Source organism: Tachysurus fulvidraco, chromosome 26 (assembly GCF_022655615.1).
Source record: "Tachysurus fulvidraco isolate hzauxx_2018 chromosome 26, HZAU_PFXX_2.0, whole genome shotgun sequence".
Classification (NCBI taxonomy): Eukaryota; Metazoa; Chordata; class Actinopteri; order Siluriformes; family Bagridae; genus Tachysurus; species Tachysurus fulvidraco.
This window is the reverse complement of record NC_062543.1, coordinates 694,520-717,019: the sequence shown is the minus strand read 5'-3', so window position 1 is coordinate 717,019 and position 22,500 is coordinate 694,520. Positions and strand designations below refer to the sequence as shown.

The window sequence follows — 22,500 nt, the reverse complement described above, 5'->3', positions numbered from 1 at the left end:
TGCAGATTTATGTTACTCAGGTATATCAGCATCAGCATGTATTTTGGTATTGTATAATAAAACCTGGCTACCTGCATGCCTGTGTCACGTGCACGTTTCAGCATCAGCACTCACAAGATCTCATACGTGTAGATTCGTGATGTTGCTTTTCTGCATAATTATTCCAGGTTACTGTATATTCTTATTACATTGTATAATTATACCAAAGCCAAACTGAGCCTGAATATCTGTGGCATTTTATACACTAATTATACAGGTTTAATTCTGCATGAAACTGCAGCCAGAATAATTACACCCAGTTATTTATATAGTCTGCAGGATGTAATCAGTTTAATCACAACTGTCATGTGACATTATATGCAAATGTAATGGATGACTAAACCAGGATAAACCTACACAGTCTTGTGGCAGTATAAATAATTATACCAGGTTAAACATCAACATTTACACGTTATGTAATCAAACCATGAACAACTCGGTAAACTAGTTATTTACAACAGTTTATTTAAACCTGAATATTTGTGTTACTGTGCAATTTAGTAAAGATTGATACTTATTCAAATGCATGTTCTGGAGACCTTCTAATCCATCCATGTTAAAACACAAACCTGTAAATAATTTGTGATGTGTATGAATAATGTGATCCTGGGTTTTCCACACTGTAAATCTACACCTACACCACCTTTTATCACGGAAGGTTTATGATCATTTAAACCGGTATGTTGCAGGTTATTATACTAATGATACAGAGGTAAACATGCACTGAGTCATGGTATAGTTTACCATCTTTATAACAGTATATAACAGTTTATACTTGGTAAGTTTTATGCAAATGCCTGCACGGTTAGAAAGGTATTAGATCATCACACCACACTGAGCATGTAAATCTGCTTATGTTTTTGGGTGTAAACCTGAGTAAAACCACAGCAGTGCTGGAGTGTTGTCGGGGTGGCGCAGTATCTGGGGGTAGAAATGCACTGTTCTGGACAAGGTCATGATCGATGCCTCCACCCTGTCGGGATGGATTTCCTGACTGGATGCGTCTCCACAATCAGCGCTGAAAAGGGGCTTCGCTTTTCCACACCCAAATTACTGAGATGGAAAGGGGATCGTATTAAACAGCGGCGAAACGGCAGTCTTTAACAGGTTTCCCACCGCTAAAAGACGGGCTTAGAAAGCAATTCGGCCAATCCGTGACAAAATCCTGTTTATTACTACAAAACCCACCTCACAAGCTGCGCATTTCGCTCCCACTTTCAGCCACTTATTAGCGCTTGTCCTGAAATGCGTGACGCTCTCTGGTGTGGAATTAAAAAAACAATTCTCCATGAACTTGAAACACGTTACAGGCTTTAAATCTCAAATATAAAATGATATTATTTTAACATTAAGAGTCGTTATGCATGATGGGAAAGGAGATATTCTAAAGGTTAATAAGCATCCATGATGTCTGTTTAAGAACTACAAACACACACTAATGAACTTATTAAACACACACACACACACACACACACACACACACACACACACACACACACACACACACACACACACACACACACACACACACACTAAGGAAAAGTCTTGTCTTAAAATGAGAGGCTGTCAGCATAGCTGCAAATATATTGGATTTTTATGCATGTGAACTCCCAAGTACATCACAGCGGCAACGAACATTTATATTCTTAACCTTTTAATTAGGTAAAGTTAAAAGTATAGAGTTCAATTTTAGCATCTATTATTTCATTTTCATTTGAGCTTTTTAAAAGAATAAAGTTTATATTTGTGTCTTGTTTAAATTGTAAACAGGGTCAAGCAAAGCCCTCATCTCACTTTCCGTTACATTACTATCTTTGAAAATTATTTAAATAAAAAAAACTTTTTTAAAGAAAAGTTTACGTTTTTGTTAAAATGTAAAAAACATTTAGTTTAAAGCATGTCTGAAATGTGTAGTGTGAGCTGCCACGCGAGGTGCAGGCGGCTCTCATTGAGAGGCCACGTGTGCGTCTCCAAAAAGCCTCTCCAACTTCAACCACCTCCATTGTGCGTCCAACCCACATGGACGGCGTCCCTCCACATAAAGGGATTTGCAATTTCAAGATATTCCAGCTTAAATGTTTTTGACAGTTCCCTCGCTTTTGCCTCGGCCTGCTTATTTTAACTGTGCCAAATGGGTCACCTTGGGTAGCTGCTCCGCGCGCAAAGGGGCCTTTTTGCGCGCATTCAGCCTGAATTATTTTTTTTTCTCTCCCCCAACTTACTTTCCTTGACGGGGAAACCAGCTGCTGGTCGTGAAAAGACGGCTTATTAATTGTCCTTTGTCATGCAGAATTGCTTGATTTCTAAAGAAACGTACAAAGGCTCCTTTTTTTGCCAGGATTCAAGTATTTTGTTTCGTGCGCCATTTTCAAAACCCCATCGCATCAGCTGCACCGTCTACCAGACTCAGGTACTGACGGGCCCTGCCTCTTTTCTTTTCTTTCCTTTTAATGCTCTTGTAAATCGGGCAGACTGATTTGTTACAAGCTGCTCTTTTAAATCCGATAGATAAGAGACGAGTCTAAGAAAAGCCGTAAATGAAAAATTTAGTTGGAAAGAAAGGCGAGGGCCGAGTCTGCTAGATGGGAGCCCTGTTGACTCGAGGGTCACGTCAACAATTCGTCTTTCTTCTCTTAGAAACTACACTGTAGCCCCCTTCTTTTGCCTTCAATGAATTGATCGGCACAAAATTAAGAATAAATAAATTGAGCATTTTGAGCAGCAGGCTTATATTAAGCTCTCCCTCCCGCCCGTTCCCTTTGCAGAGCGCATAGCCGAGTCGGGGGCTGCTGAAGGGATAAAAGGACGCACGGAGCAAAACGGGACTCAATAGTGCAATTAACAAAATGGTCTAATCCCATATCTTAACAAATGCAAATATTGGAGTTTGGTTAAAAATGTTTAAGTGAAGAATTAAAGGAGAGTTTACAAGAGCGGCCCCAGCATGGCCAAAGGCACAATAACTGGAATAATTTAGCTCCTAAACGTCCTCAGTGGGCTCATTGTTGTCACCGAAGGCTGATGATAAATTGCCAGAGGAGTAAATACCGTTTAAATCCCATTTCAATAAATTAAATAAAGTTTTAACGCTATATAATGAACAGAGGGTTCGCTGCGAACTAAACGCGGCGCATTTTTTGGGAACCCACTTGTTTACATGGCAATCCCAAACGCGCGCGCGCAACATTTAATAAACAGTTAGAATCCATTTAAACATTCTACTGTAAATTAAGTATTGTTAAATTACGGAATATTACATTTAAGTTTGGATCATTTCTTATAGCAAAAAAGATTGGGTGCGTTTTGCTTATAAAATCCAGCGTCTCCAAAATCAAAACATTTTGGATTCACGAAGCACGCAGGCGTCACGTTTATGTTAAATAAGTGTGGACACGTAAATTACTTGCATTTCCAATTGACAACATTTTTTCCTCAATCTCATTCCATCACATTTAAAGTGATATATGAGGTAAAGCACATTCATCGTACTGTAATTGTTTGGGTTTTTTCGAACAAAATAATAAGTCAGAGGATTGAATACAGGACCTCACCAAAGCGCGCGCTGCAATCCTTTTAAATAAATTTAAATATCAACATCGATTAATCTGTCCCATTGACTAGTATATTTTATTCATTTGCGCATTATGATCGTCCCCATGCATTAATAAACTGTGCGGTTTTACAGGGAGGGGGATTATCCTGCGTCCCTGGGGAAAAAAATAAAGCCACCGAGGATGAAAAAAAAGCCTGCCTAAATATTCTCGTGTACCCGAGAGTGCTGGATGCCGATTGTTATCCGCGTGCGTGTTGTTGACGAGTTATAGAGAGTGTATAGAGATGCTATAAGACACTTAAGGCTCGCCTGACCTCCATCCTCTTCACTGCAAACACTTGACTCTGATTTTATCGCTTTTAAACGAAACTAAACTCGGAGCGCGCAAATATCCGTCTGTTTTCGAGCATAAGTGTTTGAGTATCTGGTTGCACTTTTTAACTACTATAAATTCACTCACAATATCATGATCTAAAGTTATTCTATGGTAATTTTTAGCCCTTTAAAATGACTTATGGTTTTAAAAAGTTGCTAAAGTCTCATGTACCTGTATTAAAGCAATTTTGTTCTATTAAAAAAATCGACATTCTGTGTTCTGTACATTATTACTCTCTCTCTCTCTCTCTCTCTCTCTCTCTCTCTCTCTCTCTCTCTCTCTCTCTCTCTCTCTCTCTGTGTGTGTGTGTGTGTGTGTGTGTGTGTGTGTGTGTGTGTGTGTGTGTGTGTGTGTGTGTGTGTGTGTGTGTGTGTCTTTACCTCTGCATGTGGCGTTAAAGACTTTTTAAAAGCAGGTCGTGTGCGCGCCACACGCGCGTCTCTGCAACTGAAGCTTTGTCTTTGGAGAGAACTTCACAGTTGCACCTCCACATTCACTGCTGGAAAAACAAAAACTAGAAAATATTTTACACACACACGCGCGTGCGCGCTATACGGATTTCAGGAATAAACCACATGGATTTTGGTGCGTAAATGTAAAAACAGAAAATATTTCTGCGCGCAATTTGACGTGTCTCATTACCGTTTAGTGTTAAATACGCCAGATATATTTGGGAATGAAATTACACATAAATGACAAGATCTATCTAAACTAATATACTGATATATCAAACTCGTGTGTGTGGTGTGTGTGTGTGTGTGTGTGTGTGTGTGTGTGTGTGTGTGTGTGTGTGTGTGTGTGTGTGTGCGTACGTGCGTGCGCGCGCGTCTGTTGAGCAAGTGGACATGCACCAACAACAAGAAAATGGACTTGGATGAGGCGCATGAAGTGAAACTGTATTTTCACCCACATAACAGTGCATATAATCGTGCAATCGCCTCACATATTTGGACAAATTTTATTCTAATAAAAAACGTAGCTACATCAGACAGGGAAATTAAAATCTAGAGAAACATGAGAATGAGACAGAAATTGGAAAAGGAATATAATGATAGAGAAAGCTGGGTCTTGAACAACTATTGCAGCTACACCTGCTGCATCTAGACAGACAAGCAAATAGATATAATGATATAATAGGATATAATAAATAACTATATATATATTATCTCGGATGTCAATTATTGGTTTATCCCCCCAAAGAATTCTATTATTTTTTTTGTATTACTATTTATTTACATACAGATTGGTGCTCTTTATTGTGGTATTTTCTACTATTAATATATTTTACTGAGGTGTAACTTCATGTGTAGGGAGAATGTTTTTTTTTTTAACTGACACACACAATATATCACTAGAAAGAAATATTCTTTATTTTCAGCGATATCATTTTAAATAAATAAATATTCTCATGACACCAAACATACAATTAGAGCTGGTGAGATGCTGAGAGGAAGATGGAGAAACGTTCAGCCTTCACTCAAACATCTCCACTGATATGAATTTACAAAATAAAAAGATAAAAGAAAGGAATAATGACAGACTAACTTCTATTTTGGAGTATATACAGAAATCCAAACTTTCTGGACATACATAAGAATGAACAGTGTTTTTTAAAGTAAAAAATGAACTACAATCATACAACATCATACAACATGTATACAGTTATATACAGCATTTTAATGGAATCACTCGAGCGATCCCCTAATTTATATAAACCTCTTTTTTCCTCTTATGTACAGATTTTGTTTACTACACACATACAGTCACTTTTCTATTTATATTCAGGGAAATATGATATTTAACTACTTCTCTTCCCGAAGGCAAAGAGAAAATTAGCATAATGGCTATAAAAACTACTAGCCAGCTTTTGCTAAGTTTGGGAGGGTTTTGGTCATTTTAGCCACAACATCTGTGAGGTAAAACCCATACGTAGCTTCTCACTTAATTCAGAAAGTTTTAAGAATCTTTTGGCACTTAGGAATTTAAAACAATAAAGTTGAACAAAAAAATAGTGTCAATTTGAGTCAGATTACTTTGAGTCAGTCAGTACAGGAAATTTACAAGAAGTCTGAGTCAGTGAAGTGATATAGTGGGCTTTTATCTCTTTCTGGATGAATGTCAATCACTCAAATGTGATGATTTGAACTTTTTTCCTCAGCTAGTCACAACTAAACTATTTATATCTGATGCCATACAATAGCTAGCAAGCAAAATGTGCCTCAGTGCATCAGAAACATCGTTACGAACCTAAGGAGAATGTTAAAATGTTGTACATGATCTTCCAAATAAATCGTCCACAATTTGATCAAAATAATGTCGTATAGAAGCGAAGAGAAGCCCACTATCAGCTACACTCAGAAATAGCCTAAAGGAACCAGAGTGTACTTTTCCTTGTCACTGTCATGGTGCCATCAATCATTTCAAGGTGTGAAAATGATCCTTAAGGACCACTGATGTACGTTCATCGTTTTACTCTATACGGTACACCATATGCACAGTGGCAGGTGAAAGATACAAAGGATATACCTGTGATGGTACTACACCAGTGACAAGATAAGGTACAGGTACAGGTGTCATTTGTACCACACCATATTAAGGGAATTCTTTTTATTTCTGAAAGCTAAGTTCATCCAGACAAGGCTACACTATCTGACTATATTTTCAGACATGCTAAGGATTCTTGTTTTTGGAGCACTACCCTGGCACACGCCAGCTCCAAGTTGAGCTCCAAACCCCAAAGCACCTGATTTGGCTAATCAAAGAGCTAATTAGTAACTCTGCAGGTGGTATGCTATGGAGCAAGCCCTGTATGAATGTTTACTGAGAGTTCATGGGCTAACAGAGAGATCAGCGTCCTCCTTTCCTGATGATGAAGGTGACATTGGGGTGTCATCTTCCTCCTCAGAGCACCTCGCAGATGAACACTTGCAGTGCAGAGAACCCGTTCTGTGGGAACCTCCCTTGCCTTCTTTCTTATGCTTGACACGTCGGTTTTGGAACCAGATCTTCACCTGTTTCTCTGACAAGTTCAGGTAGGTGGCAATCTCGATGCGCCGCAGTCTGGACAGGTACATGTTTGAAGTGAACTCACGTTCAAGCTCCAGAAGCTGCGTGCTGGTGAATGCTGTGCGCATGCGCTTGCTGCTTTGGAGTTGGCTGTTGCTGCTTTCTGTAAAAAAATAAAAAATAAAAAAAATAAATATGGAGAAAGACAGTTATTGAAATGGTTCCTTAAGACGGTAGATGGCATTAAAAATACTACAGGGTTCTTCTGTTGCTTGGTGGTTTTATGTTACTTAAGGGTTCTAACATGAGGTGTCCTGGAATAGAAACCCCAAGTTATAGGGTTCTGTACAAACTTGTGTCATTTACTTGTTAACTACATTTTGGTACATAATCAATTCTTTATGAATTTATTTAAATTTGATTCATTAAACAATCAGGCTCACTGTTAATTGATATAAACTATATAAACGCGTACTCACCGAGCGACATGCAGTGGAACTGCCGCGGGTCCGCGACCTGGTACGCGCTCTGGTAAAGTCCAGCGCCGTGGTTCACGTGCACGCCGCTGGAGGGCGAGTGCTGCCGCGAGAGCGCGGATGGGCAGCACTGAGAGCCGAAAGCCGCCGGGAACGAGGCTGCCGCGGCCGCCGCCTTAAGCAGTGGGAGCGCCGGGGGAGCAGGGTGAAGCTGCTGCGACGCCGCGGCCGCCATGCACAACGGACAGAAGCACAGCAGTCCGGCTTTGCGCGCGTGGCACGATGCAGCTGCCGCCGCCGTCAGCCCGTGGAGCGCGTGTGACGGGTGCACCGTGTACGGCAGTAACGGCGGCGGCGGATTGTTCTCGTTGCCTTTATCGTTGGCCTCACGCAATATCAACGAGTCCACAAGAAACGATCGAGGCATCTTCTTTTTATTATCTTCTAAAACTTCTTTAGAATAAAAAAAAAGATCTCCAAAAAAGTTTGATTCTGCACGCGGATGAATGCAGAAAGTTTCCAAAAAAAAAGGTCCCCAGTCTCTCCGGTGATGGACAGCAGAGTGATGCAGCAGAGAAACACTGAGGTTCTTAAATAAGTTCCAGACCACGCATATCTCTCTCTCTCTCTCTCTCTCTCTCTCTCTCTCTCTCTCTCTCTCTCTCTCTCTCTCAATAGGGTTTTGTGCCTTTTCTCTGAGCATTCACACTGCACGCTTCCCTATTATTTCACTTGTTAACTAAATGAACTGCATAATGTAGTCCATTCTTGTCAGCCCCACCCACACCGCGAGACGCGGCACCGCCCCTTTTTTTGTTTTGTTTTTGTTTTTTGTTTTTTTTTTAAAGTCCGCCTCTTTTTTTTACAGCCTACTATTACTCTTTTAGTGTCATTTTAAACTTTATTATTTTCACCCCACCCATTGATCGCATGGATACTATTGCTCTTTTAATTTCAGATGCATTCACCTGGCCATGAGCTTATTTGTGGGAAGTCTAAAGGGAGACGCAGTGGAGGTTCTCACCCAGATGCACCTGCAGCAATACAAACACAAAGACTTACTCAGATCACTCACAATGTCCCGTTTCAAATAAACATCACTTTAACAACCAGCACTGACTCTTAAAATAGATTTAATGAAAGCAATCAAAAATATTCAAATATCAGACGACTTATAGAAATTTGTACAACGGTATTGGGGCTCGGACAAAGATCCAATATTTGTTATTAATACAACTTGTTTTTGAGTCTAGAATAATGTCCATACTCAACAGGTTTTATTAAATAAAACCAAAACATCATCATGCTCATCTAAAACATCAATACTTGAATTAACACCTGTCGTGTTAAAATGTTATAGAGCTAAATTAACACACTGTTCACACTAGTTGTAGAGTCTACAAAATTAACACTGTGTAGAACACACACTCTTGTCAGATTATTGTCTAAACTGAATTAACATTTAGCTGAATTATCCAATCAAATACACCGTAAGATAAAGTCGGTTCTGTCTGGTTAAAGGCTTCTACGTGGTCTCAGTTAAATGAAACCTTCAGTTCTCAGGGTTTCTATATAGAACCCCAGGGTTCTTCCAGGAGAACAAACACAATAAAGCTCTAGGTCTCAAAGTTGAACTCCATCCTGTGTGTAGAGGTTTTTATAATATAATGAGAGCTAATAACTCTATAAAATCTTAACAAGATTAACTTGTGTTAATATGACACTGTGGATTTTATTCTGTGATTAATTAGTTAGGTCCTAATATACTGTAAGAACTTTGTTTATAAACACTAAATGAAATTTCGATTTAAGCAAATTGTATAAAAAGTTGTGACCCAGAGAACACTGCGGTTCTTCCTCATGTGTCTGAATATAAATTGATGAGAACCGGACGAGTGTGGTGTCGTTTCTTCTCAACACCGCATGGATGTGTGAGGCCGTGCGGTTAAACCGTGGTGTTTAATTCGTGTGTGCGGGCCCCCACCGGCCCCAGGAAAGAATATATAAAAATAACCAGGTTTTCACTGCCTCCGGATTGAATTGAATGTCATTGTAGGGAGTTGTGAATGCCAGAGAAAAGAGGCTCGCATTAAAGTGTGTGACAGCACAGGACGGACACACACAAAGGGACCGAACACCCCACCCCCTCCCCCTGCACTAAACACACACACACACACACACACACACACACACACACACCAGCCTGCCTTGCTCTAATTCAATTAAGCAATAGGAACATTTTCTTTCTGTTTATTGCCAACAAACAAGACATCCATAAGGAAGAGGGAGAAAAATAGAGAAAGAGACATTAAGAGGGACGTTTCTCAAACACGCCCACAAACCATCCAGCTGATAAAACTTTCAGGAAAACTTTATCAACAGTTTACACTTGACACTTAAATATGAATGAAAAATGAAATTCCTGATCCGTATTACACAGATATTTAGATCGAGTTATGCAGCAGGAAGTCGATTCATATAAAATAAATGAGACAGGATCGTTCGTAAAGGATTGTGTAATGAACCTCGATCGATTTGATCTGGATTTACTTCATTCATTTATGTAAAATTAATAGAAAGAAAAAAAAAGATTCCCAATTAATTGTGAATTCTGTGATCATTGGATGGAACATCTACATAATACATCATAACAGATTTATTTATTTATTTATTTATTTATTTTTGGAATGTATAACTTTGTCAGGAGGTAAAATTTCAACAGACTGACTAAGCTGATAGTAACACTTAAAATAAATACATAAACTAACTAATAAAAAAAATAAGCTAATTTCAAAAGGAGACTTTATTTTGATAAACCCCATAATGTAATCATAGATATTTTATAGCTGTGGATGAATAAATCATTTGGAAGTGAGTTGCTTGGTTTGATAAGTAAAAGTGAGGAAACCGTGTGGAATAAACGGCCGACTGACCAGCGTCCTTTACGCCTTTCGCCTCAGTGGTCATGCTTCAGTGCTGATGTAAGCCATGAATCCTCGACACCTTAACAGAACAGTCCGGCCAAAAATTAAATGTCCACAATGTCCCCTTTCACCCTTAGACGTCAATCAGCCAGGATGTGTTCAGTGTCTGAAGTTTGCTTCTTCTTACTTTGCCCTGGAGCTACCAGATGAGAATGTGATAATAATGAGTATGTAAGATGCTAAACTGGTAGATGTAAACTTCCATTATTCATAAAAACTACAGCAACAAACTTCAGACCCTGAACATGTTGATTTTATCAATGTACAAAAAAAAAAAAATCATTCGAGAACAATGTGAAGTTAAAATGGATAAGGACGAGAAACGCAGACCTGCAGGTCCACTTCCCACTTCCTGTTCGGCTGAAATGACAGGAAAGTGGTGGAAAATATTTAGAGTGGAGAGATGCGTGCTGTTAACATGCTTTAGCAGCTCAAGCTTCAGTAATGGCATTGAATGTGTTCACACACACACACACACACACACACACACACACACACACACACACACACACACACACACACACACACACACACACACACACACACACAATGAGCTCAGGCCAAAATCACAGCACTGTGTCACTACACTGCCCCTCATCACTACGTTTGTGTGACAGTGTTTCTCGATGCTAGATGTCTGTCTGTCTGTCTGTCTGTCTGTCTGTCTGTCTGTCTGTCCATTCATCAATTAATTCAGCAAATCAATTCATCTGTGTATCTATAATTAACTCTAATATGCAGAAAAGAGGTTTTGGGAAGAAGAGATGATCACACACTCACAAGCACGTTAACAAACACACACACACTTTCACACACAATCACATACTTTCACACACATGGTAACACCTGTGTGTTAATGAGCTGATGAAGCTAGAGACACACTAAACTAAAAAATATTGGGGAAACAGTAGCATGCGCACGCACACGAGCACTCAAACACACACACACACACACACACACACACACACAAACACACACACACACATACACACACACACACACACACACACACACACACACACACACACAGACACGCACAAACGCATGCACACACACACACCTGTCTGACAGCCCTGGCAATTAGGGCCACAGGCGTTCTCTCATTTTGCACACGATGCTTTTCAGCGCAGAACCGAGAACCGCTATGTGCTAATGGCTCATTGAGTTCCGAACCGAGCCTTGAGCAGGTAATGGACTGCGAGACACGCTACAGCCATTTGCTTTATTCACTCAAAATGACCAGAGAACCCCAGCTATATCTGAGCGTCCATCCATCCACCCATCCACCCATCCACCCATCCCTCTGTCCATCAGCACACGGGGAATCACCACTCCACTCATAAAAGGGTATAATTTGGTCGCAACTTTGCTGCGTCATGTAATAGCAGGTCTTTAGCTGACAGATTAGAAGCAATTAAACCCTTAAACAAGCAGCAAGCAGGTACAGAGTGAGAGAGAGAGAGAGAGAGAGAGAGAGAGAAAGAGAGAGAAGGAAAGCAAAAGATATAACCAGAGAGCTGAAGGACTGAAATACATGGAGAAGTAGAGAGAGAGAAAGAGAGAGAGAGAGAGAGAGAGAGACTAACAGTGAGAGATGATAGAAGATAGAAAGTTAGAGGTGATCAGTGGGGACTGAATCTGGGTGAGCAAAAAGGACAACGGTTCATTTCAGGCTGCAGCACTCAGAGCACTGATATAGCCCTTTACTATACTGTGTATATTACAGCTTTATAACTGAATAACAATACTGAATTTAGGGAAAGAGAGAAATATGAAAACACACACACACACACACACACACACACACACTCACACACACACACACAGAGCGAGAGAGAGAGAGAGAGAGAGAGAGTGAGAGAGAGAGAGAGAATATCCGTGAAAGAGAGTGTGAGGTTGAAAGAGCTCCAGGAAGCTCATCCTCATTTGTTCTCTCCACTGGAGGCCAACAAATAGCTTTGACCTTGGCAAGGACCAGGGACACTCTGCCCTCTAGAGGACAAGTCAAACACAACAGATTTACTGAGACGGAAGAAACATCCAGTCAAAGGTTCAGATGCTTCTGCACTCAGAGAGACACATAAAGAAATAGAGAGAGAGAGAGAGAGAGAGAGAGAGAGAGAGAGAGAGAGACAAACAGAGAGAGGATGAAGAATAGAGTATACTGAGAGTATGCCTGTGGAAGTGAAAAGTGTGTGTGTGTGTGTGTGTGTGTGTGTGTGTGTGTGTGTGTGTGTGTGTGTGTGTGTACTAGTCATATACAATTGTAGAGAAGTTATAAGGTCACTAAAAATGCAACTCAGCTCTGAACTCATAATCAGTTCAGACTGAATAAACAAGAAAATGGAGTCAAGATGGAGGGAAAAGGAATCCACTGAGCCAGATGATAGGTGTGTATCTCTCTAGACCGATCTCCTGTTCTTACGGAGCTACTTCATTCATCCTGAAGTTCTACCCCTGGTTGGAGTCTCGTGGTCACCCTTCTGGAGGATTGCTCTACATAGTCAGTCAGTCACTCATGGGGTTGTTGTTGATGGAGTCATGCACTGACCCAATGTTGTGTCAGTCAGCTGTATGGTCTGGTCTTTATCAGGAAGGTGTTGGGTCTGTGGTGAACTCAGAGTTTGTGCTGAGTCATAAGTAACTACAAACTGTTGTAGAAATGACATTATTAACATTTATATTATTTACATTGACATTATTTCCTGTCCAGTGTCACACAAATGAGGATGAGGTTCACTTCTGAGTCTGGTTCCTCTCAAGGTTTCTTCCTTGGGGAAATCTTAGGGAGATTTTCCTCACCACCATCACCTCAGCCTTGATCATTAGGGATAGATATTAGAGAAAAATCGTAAATTAATTTTAAACTTTATTTATTTATTTGTTTGTTTGTTTGTTTATTTCTGTCTGTTTCTATACATCTGTAAAGCTGTTACAAGACAATTGTTAAAAGCACAATCCAAATAAATCGAATTAAATTGAATGTTTTTTTTTCCAATTTGTTGCACCATGAAGTGAATTTTGAATGAATTTCAGAGTCCTAATAACAGACGCACTGTGAACGCTTTAATAGCTAGTTGTAGATTTGTAAATTTGAAGTCATTTTAGACAATGAGTAAAAAAAAAAACACAGAAACTTTGGGATTAAATCTGAGGTGTGATGAAAGATGGGATTTCAGATTCAAATCTTAATTTACATTCTAGCACCTAATGTCCTTCCACTGGAGTCAGAAAGCGTGAATGTGTTTGAGACGTGTCTCTGTTCTGCTCTGTGCCTGGAATGCAATTCGCCTCATTTGTAAGTCATTTGGAAAAAACAGTGCCAAGAATCAGTTCGGCAAAAGAGCACAAGAGCTCACATTCACCACCATACATCAACACCATGTGAGAGGAAATCCAATGTGTTCATTATTTACACCAAAAAATGTTTAAAATGAAGCCATAATTGACCAAAAAAAAAAAATAATAATAAAAAAAATGTAGTTTGAAATAAAGCAAAAAAGTAAAAGTATTTTGTAATTTAACTTTAAATTAAAAAAGGTTTATATTTAAATGTTTGTATTTATCAGAAAAATATATATTTTTAAGTTTAGCACCGTGAAGCATGCACACTTTATTAAATACGCAAATAAATAGATAGATAGATAGATAGATAGATAGATAGATAGATAGATAGATAGATAGATAGATAGATAGATGAATGAATAAATAAATAAATAAATAACATAGCAACACATTTATTTATTTATTTATTTTATTTTGTTGTTTTTTCCATGGTGTTGTAGTAACACTTTAAAATGCATTATTATTATTATTATTATTATTATTATTCTAATTATTATTATTATTATTATTATTGTTGTTGTTGTTGTTATTATTCGTATTGCTGTTGTTGGTATTGTTATTATTATTGTTGGTGTCATTATTATTATTGTTGTTGATATTATTATTGTTATTATTGTTATTATTATTATTATTATTATTATTATTATTATTATCACCTATAATTGTTTCAGCAGCTGCTATCAGAGTGTCTGAAAAGCAAGTGTAAACGAAAATGGAAATGTAGACACTTTACATTCTATTTACATTCTATTAATAAGCAGGATGTAAATTCGGAGGTAATTTGAGAGTGAAGAGTCGGAGGTGATGGTAAAGCAAAGATACAAATCAGTTTTCTTTGGAACGATGACGTTTAGGTGTGGCACCATGACGTGACTGAGCTCACATCCTCTCAAAGGAGGCAGAATATTTCACAGCTGTCTGTGGGACAAAGTGATAAAATATTAAAATGAAGGAAAAAAAAAGATAAGATAAGATGAAAGATCTGGTCAGGTAAATGCTGAGCGTTTAATTTTGTCTCATGTAAAATCAGTAGGTTTTACTTTTATCTGATGTAAACCATGGAGTTGTCCTGGGGCTTATGTAAATTTCCCTAAACCTTTAGTACAGTTCAGAGGTTTATATTCAACTGTTTGTACTGCATTTTATTACTGCGAACAAACATCAAACCGAGTGGCATTTAGTTTAAGAAGTTACCACAAGTTCACTTTTTATTAGGTTGGGGGTTCGATTCCCACCTCCACCTTGTGTGTGTGGAGTTTGCATGTTCTCCCCGTGCCTCGGGGGTTTCCTCCGGGTACTCCGGTTTCCTCCCCCGGTCCAAAGACATGCATGGTAGGTTGATTGGCATCTCTGGAAAATTGTCCGTAGTGTGTGAGTGTGTGAGTGAATGAGAGTGTGTGTGTGCCCTGTGATGGGTTGGCACTCCGTCCAGGGTGTATCCTGCCTCGATGCCCGATGATGCCTGAGATAGGCACAGGCTCCCCGTGACCCGAGAAGTTCGGATAAGCGGTAGAAAATTCAGTCTGGGCCTTTGGGAATTTTCAGGAAGATTTTTGTTTTCCTTGGACCATGATCATTCTGTCCATCTGTCCTTCTGTCACTTCGAAACATATCTTCACTGATTTTTGCAGGTTTCATCCTGATGGCATCAACCACTCCAGGATTTGTTACACCTTCCTGCCCTCGGTGCAGTTTGGTTCTTCTCCACACAAACCCTTTACCAAGGATTTAGAAATCATCAGATGTCAGGACAGTTTTGCAGCAGCTGACGTCACTCTGTCTGTTCTTTCGCATATTTCTCCCGTGATTTCTGATTCTTCAGGCAGATGATTGGTTTCTGCTGCTTTTCTGTTCCTCTGGACTTCAACGCTCCTCGATCCTGTTCTGAATAGTTTGTAGTACATCGTATCTGGACCTTCTGGATGTCTGAAGAAATCATTTCTGCAGTTCTCGTCATTGTGTTCTTGATTTCGCTCACAGTTATTCTGCTCGGTCTGCTGGTGGTCTTTCTGGGCCTGTGCTCTACAGTGGAAGTCCTACATCTTACAAAATATTATTAAAAATATCCAACCATGGAGAAGGAAGACTGAATTTTATTTGTCGTCTTTAGGGACGAAGATTTTAAACACGATGTCTTTTAAACGTATTGTAATTTATACGGACGTATGAAGTGAATTACGGTCCGACAGCAGAGTAACAACGTGGTGTAGTTTATCACATTAACCGAAGATTATCTGTGACAAGCGGAATTAAGTGCCCGAATACTTTATAATATTTTTTGTCTAATTAAAGTTTAAGTATATCTCTTATTTAGATAAGTATATTTTAGATATTTCAACATAACAATCTGTTTTGGGTGAAACAGTCTCTCTATTTTTTTTTTTTTTTTTAGATTTGTGTCTAAATTCTTTTCAGGGCTACATTCTGTTTGTCTGAACATGTAGAAGTCAAGGGATGTATTTAAAAAAGAGAAAGAAAAATAAATACAAAATATGTGTGTATATGAGAGAGAGAGAGAGCGAGAGAGAGAGAGAGAGCGAGAGAGAGAGAGAGATAAATATACAAAACAGAAAAGCAGCCAGAGAAACAGAGAAAAGAGAGAAAAGAAAAAGACACATTATTTTCACGCCTCTGTATTTTGTTGTTGTGACTCTGTTGCAGCTGCTTCTGTCTCTCTGTCTGTCTCTGTGTCCATCTCTCTCTCTCTCTCTCTCTCTCTCACACACACACACACACACACACACACACACACACACACACACACACACACACACACGGTTAATAAAATGGAATTAAGTGAGCTCTGTGTTCATCGCTTTTGGGAGTCAATGGTTTCCGTATGGTGTAAATTATTCATGGCTTCAGGACTCTATGGCAGTGCGACAGGTTGAAGTGCGCTCTCTATGGAAAGGTCTGTTGTGTAACGGGATTTAAGGTCCCACTGGGGCCGGACACGGCAGTTTGACCGGGGCCTTCGATGGGTCCCCCTCCTAATCCTACCCCGGGGGCAACAGCACAGATTGCAGGTTCCCCCTCTTTTATAAGAATGAACACTGAATGGTGCTGATTATCTTTCATACGCTGAGCAGCCACCAGCCTCGGCAGATGACACTGTTACAGCCATCATGACTGGTGATGTATTAAGCGTCAAGTGTGTGTGTGTCTGTGTGTGTGTGTGTGCGTGCTGGGGGGGGGGGGGGGTATAAAGGGTTTAAGTGCTTTACAGCTTCAATGTAACTGGATTATAGTTTGGAAAACAGTCAGTTAGATGTGTGAAATACGCTTTTGGACTCACATTAAAGATGATGTGTGTTACGGCTCCAGACGCGACCAACAGGTCTGAAAGAAAGCAGAATGAAGCCTTATTTATTTACATTCTCTTCTTTCCTTTAAATCACACTTTGCTCAGCTAATCATTTATATTATCATTTGGTTCCAAAGAAGGTTCTGTCTATAAAACGTCATGTTACATAATGTTTATAGATGCGTTTACAAATCTGCTGCAAAACCTTTCAGTGCCATGATTAAGGTTAGTTCCGTGTTAGCTTCATGCTACATTTAAATCGACCCAATCACTATGATTCAAAGCACTGTTTATCAGGTTCATGACCTCTGAAGACGAAACGTTTAGCTCATGAATTTTAGTACAACTCTACAGTTTCACAATATGATGGAACTCTGGTTCTAGCTGCTAATTTAAGCTGTGTGTTTATTTTCCTAACCTGGCAACAGCGAGCACATTCCATTATTTATAGACAAATATCTTTTTTAATATTGTCTCTTACCAGCTGTTTCTGAAACTGGTCCCTGTACAGAATTGACCTAAACGCTTCTAAAAGCTGGTCTGACTATCCGCCATTCTGCAGACTCATTTAGGAATGGAGTCACAAAGCAGTACTTAGAAGCTGTCAGTTACATTTCTGATAGCGAAGGCTTTTGAGAATCGTCACGTCGATGTTCGCGAGGCTTCTGTCCTGGGTTTACAGCGTCGGGATAAAAAGCTAGCTAGTTTGCTAACGTCAGTCATTAGCTAATTTAAAAATGATCAAACGTTTACTATTACGTCTACAATAGACTTTCGTAACCGAACGCTATCTATAATTTAAAGCGTATGAAGGATCCTCAAGCCGTGAGACGGTGCATTAAGAGACAGCCTACTGCTGCCTGATGGGATTTAATATGTATGTAGTGATGTGAAGCTCAATAGAACATCTCGGTCCTAATGTTCCTGATCTCCTTTAATCCTTATGTGTGATTACATTTATTATAGAAACTAATGGCTTTCAGAAGTCTGATGGAAACCTGTGATGTTTTTTTCCGTGTCATTGAACCGAATGTTCTTGTTTGTTCCGTTTACAGTCGTAGTCTGTAGTAAATATGAGAAGTCCATGTGGAACATAAAGACGTGAAACCCGAACGCTGACATACTGAAATGAATCGCTTCAGCCTCAAAGCCAGGACAGAAGCCAAGGTATTATTACTAATACGATTGTTTGTACAGCGACACTTACGAAGCTATTTACCGTCTCTGATCGACTTCATATACAGCTTAAAGTTACAGCTTTACCCTCGATGTAACGTATGAGATCGTATATTAATATAAACGCGCACTACTGTCAGAAAACACTCGAGTCTATGGTATAAGTGCAATAAGCCTGAACACTGAGCTATCTGAATACAAAAGTGTTCACTTTAGTTCCTGAGCCAAGGTCACTCTGATTCCAGGAGAGCTGCAACTTTTACGGTCCATGCGATAGAATGTCCAAGCTATTCTCAAAAGCAAACGTCTCTGAAGTTGACTTATAACCTTCAAAGCCAAAGCCCCGAGCGCTCATTAGCTCGTCCGGACTCGTGAGTCTGTGTCCAGCTGATAGATGAGCCTCAGAATGCTTAATATCATATTGTGCATCTTGAATTGGCTTTTGATGTGAATCCATTGGTTATGGTACAGAAACGATTGAGAAGTCGCCCTTTTTCTCCCCATTTCGCCATAAAAAGCTTTGACGTTCTCCTCAAAAGGGGTTTGTCCTCCCTCTATGGAAGTTAGTTTCCAATTCAGTGGACTTTTTGGTCTTTCAAAAAACGCTGGGTCAAACTAATGAATTTAATGAACTCTCTCTGACACAAAAGGCACCGTTTTGGCATTTGAACTTTCCCAAAAGCAGACGGGCAGGTCAGCAAACTCTTTCATGCGGTTTGTACACAAATGTGACAGAGTGTTTAGAGCGAGGCGCTCTTCAGCGTACCCCTACTGACAAGTTTGTTCAGAGTGTCGCTCCTCTCGGCTATTGTTCACCCATTCTCAAGCAGTTCCTCTTTCACTCCCTAACACACTCCCTAACAACAAAAGTGGAAGAATGTGAGCACATTTTCACCAACTTTTCACACACACACACACACACACACACACACACACACACACACACACACACACACACACACACACACTCACACACAAACTGACAGCCGAGAGCTGGCCTGGCAGAGCACTAACTCTTTTTTCTCCTTCCTCTTTCCTCCTACTCTCTCTCTCTCTCTCTCTCTCTCTCTGTCTCTCTCTTTACCTTTATCTACATCTCCGTATTGTCCTGTTCTACATCTTTGCTGTCCAAGTCTCGTCCGAGAGGGGCGGAGACAGGGTTAAAAAGGAGAGAGAAGCAGTAGATAGGAAGAGGGAGGGATGAAGGGAACAAGTCCTGAAGCACCTGCTGTCTGATGCATGATGCTTTAATGAATCAATTTCACTCAGAAAAGAAAAGTCAGAGTAAAACGAGCTCCTCACAGCCAGACGCCAGATAAATTCTGTTCAGTTTTGGTTAAATGATCACCAGCGAACGTTTCTGTACTTTTACTGAACGAATACGGAACACTGCAATAAAAACATTTCTCCTTCTTCTTCTTCTTCATCTTCTTATATTCCCTTTCTTTTCTATTCCATTCCTTAATGGAAACTTTTCTTTTTAGTATCATTTGTGCTTCTTTCCTCCATCTATAATTCTTTGATATTTCTGTCCGTCCCTCTATCCTTTCTTTCCTCATTACATTAGATCTTTCCCTAATTTTATCCCTGAATTATTCCATCCATTCTTCCTTCCTTTCAGTCTGTCGTACCTCCCTATGAAGAACTAAATAATGTTCAGAAAAACCGTAACCACACCTATATTCTGTCTCCTTAGCCTGCATGTGTCCATCATACCATCATTGCTCTGTCCTTCATTTGTTCTCTCTTTCGTACCATACCGATCTCAAATTGACTCCATATCTGCTTTCAATATGCAGTGGATTTTTATCTCCAGTGTTGAAGCTCAATCTTTCTTACTTTCAACTCAAAATCAAAACAAATTTTGTATCGTTTTTGTAAAGCCGCTTTTTGTTGTGGAAGATCGTGACGCAAACACATGCACACACACGCACACACATGCACACACACACACATGCACACACACACGCACGCACATGCACACACACACGCACGCACGCACACGCACCCACACCCATGCACACACATGCACACACACACGCACGCACACGCACACACACGCACACACACACAGTAAGCTATAATAAAGCACTCTGTGTGTTTGCACTTCATCAATAACACATTTATTCCTACTTATTTAAACATTTAGTCACCGGGATTCCAGCTGTTTGATGTTGACATTCAGGTCACAATTAATGAAGATTAATGAGTCCATTTGTATTCAGAGCAGCTGACTGAAGCGCTAACCACATTAGCCTTTAGCTTCATAACAGCGCAGTGGGCCGAGTTTGGCATGAGAGACTGTACTGGCACGAAACGAAAGAAAGGCAGCGTTTGTCACAGTGAGAACTACACACACAGGGTGATGAATAAAAAATCCCCCCCAACTCTGAGAAAAAGGGGGCATTTGCATGTGCAAGAAAAGCGGCCTGAATCATTTTCATAACCCAATATCCTCTTTTCTTCCCAAATCTCTATGGAGTGCTTTGTGTTTTGGGGCTACCTTTTGTTTAAGTTTGCGTTTGATTTTCTTTTTTTTTTTCTTTCTTCCTCATTCAATCTTGCATCTGACTCCCCCCCCCTCCATCCTAATGACCAGGGTGACCATTCTCATTCGCTTCTTTCCCTCTGTCTTTGTGTGTGTGTGTGTGTGTGTGTGTGTGTGTGTGTGTGTGTGTGTGTGATGTCAGTCAGCTGAGGGCACTGTGCTCAGGGTGTAAAATTTGTTGGGTGTGTTTTTGTGGACGGGTCACTGGGCATTAACGGTGGCTCCCAGCCTTCCTGCAGATGCAGCTCTATTGAGACGGACGACACGCGGCAGGATGCATCCCAATTCCCCCTCCTTTCCCTAACTAACTAACTAACTATATATATATATATATACCTTTCTGATACAACACTTATAGTAGTTCAATCTAGTCTGCTTGCAACGCCTCAGCTGTGTGATTGTGCTAATAATTCGAACCCAGTCTGAACCACCTCAAATGTCTGCTGTCACATTTCTGTAGTCTGTCTAACAAAACAAGAGCTGCTGGGTTTTTATAAACAAATTGAGTGCCCTGCTGGTGCCATTTCCATGCCAAGACCAAAAAATAAAAAAAACAGAGACCACAAGAAGAAAGAAATGGTTTAAAAGACCACACGCAACTAACAATTACTACTATTGAGCACAATTGTGCACCGATGACTATTAACATATACAAAAAAAAACTTTTGTATTTACCTTTTAATACCTATGATAAACTGATCCACTTTAACGTCACGCATTTAACACTTAGTACTTTATTCCTGATAAACTACAGATAATAATAATGATTTCACAATGAACAGGAATAAAATAAACCATATATAGAAGAGTTAGACAGGAAGTGATGGTGTTGGAAGACAGCCAGGGTCTAAAATATTATATACAATTATATATTTATATCTTTATATAATTATAATTATATATTATTATTATTATTATTATTATTAAATGTATAAATTATAGGAGTATTAAAATCTACTCCTTACATTTCCATTTAAACTTTGTAAACATTTATTTTTTATGATCGTGTTTAAACAAGTTGCTGCTTATGTAACTGTTCGTTTGTTAAAGTGTCGCCGTTAGCGTTCGCTCTCGTCGGGAAATCGTGAGTGTGGATCCTAGCGATATATCAGACGTCAGTGATTGGGAAGCTAAAAGAGGGACGGAGGGGCTTTAGTCTCTGTCCCACTGCCAATCAAAGAGACGCTCGCACATCATGGGTGTCTGTAAGCTTGTGTATGTGGAAGTGGACAGATACCACTTTTTGTTCTGAGTGTGTTATGCAGCAGTTCCAAAAGCTTAGCAGCTGGTACCTGTCGTATGATAGAACAGAGCTGGCTGGTGGAAGGGAATGTGTGTGTGTGTGTGTGTGTGTGTGTGTGTGTGTGTGTGTGTGTGTGTGTGTGTGTGTGTGTGTGTGTGTGTGTGTACATGGTGTTCTGAGATGGATGGGTGCTCTATCCAGGGTGTATTCCTGTAAAAAGGCCACAGATCCACCAGCACCCCGACCTGGATGAAGCACTGACTGATGATGCTGAAGGTGACATTATTACGAGACACAGTACATAGTCTGCAGCGTACACAGACAGAATTAAGAACATATACGTATGCTTTACTTATACAGTGGTGCTCTTCGAGGTCAAATAGTCAGAGGGCAGCATTTTTACTCCCTTCTAAACACACACTCCCACACACGAGTACACACAAACACACA

General features: G+C 39.8%; 1 protein-coding gene across 5 annotated transcripts in view; it reads right to left on the bottom strand.

Annotated features, from left to right (window-relative positions):
- Positions 1–5,273: 5,273 nt before the first annotated feature.
- Positions 5,274–22,500, bottom strand: part of gsx1 (GS homeobox 1) — a 28,980-nt gene continuing 11,753 nt past the window's right edge. For 2 of the 5 annotated variants that reach the window (XM_027159418.2, XM_027159417.2), the window contains exons 3-5: positions 17,075–17,118; positions 7,454–8,484; positions 5,280–7,137 (exon numbers count right to left, since the gene is read on the bottom strand). In XM_027159418.2, the coding sequence (XP_027015219.1) occupies positions 6,797–7,137; positions 7,454–8,153 (1,041 nt within the window). In that variant the 5' untranslated portion in view covers positions 8,154–8,484; positions 17,075–17,118 and the 3' untranslated portion in view covers positions 5,280–6,796. Of the gene's footprint in view, positions 7,138–7,453; positions 10,102–17,074; positions 17,119–22,500 lie in introns of those variants that run through there. The other 3 variants (XM_047809629.1, XM_027159419.2, XM_027159422.2) reach the window with 3 other exon arrangements.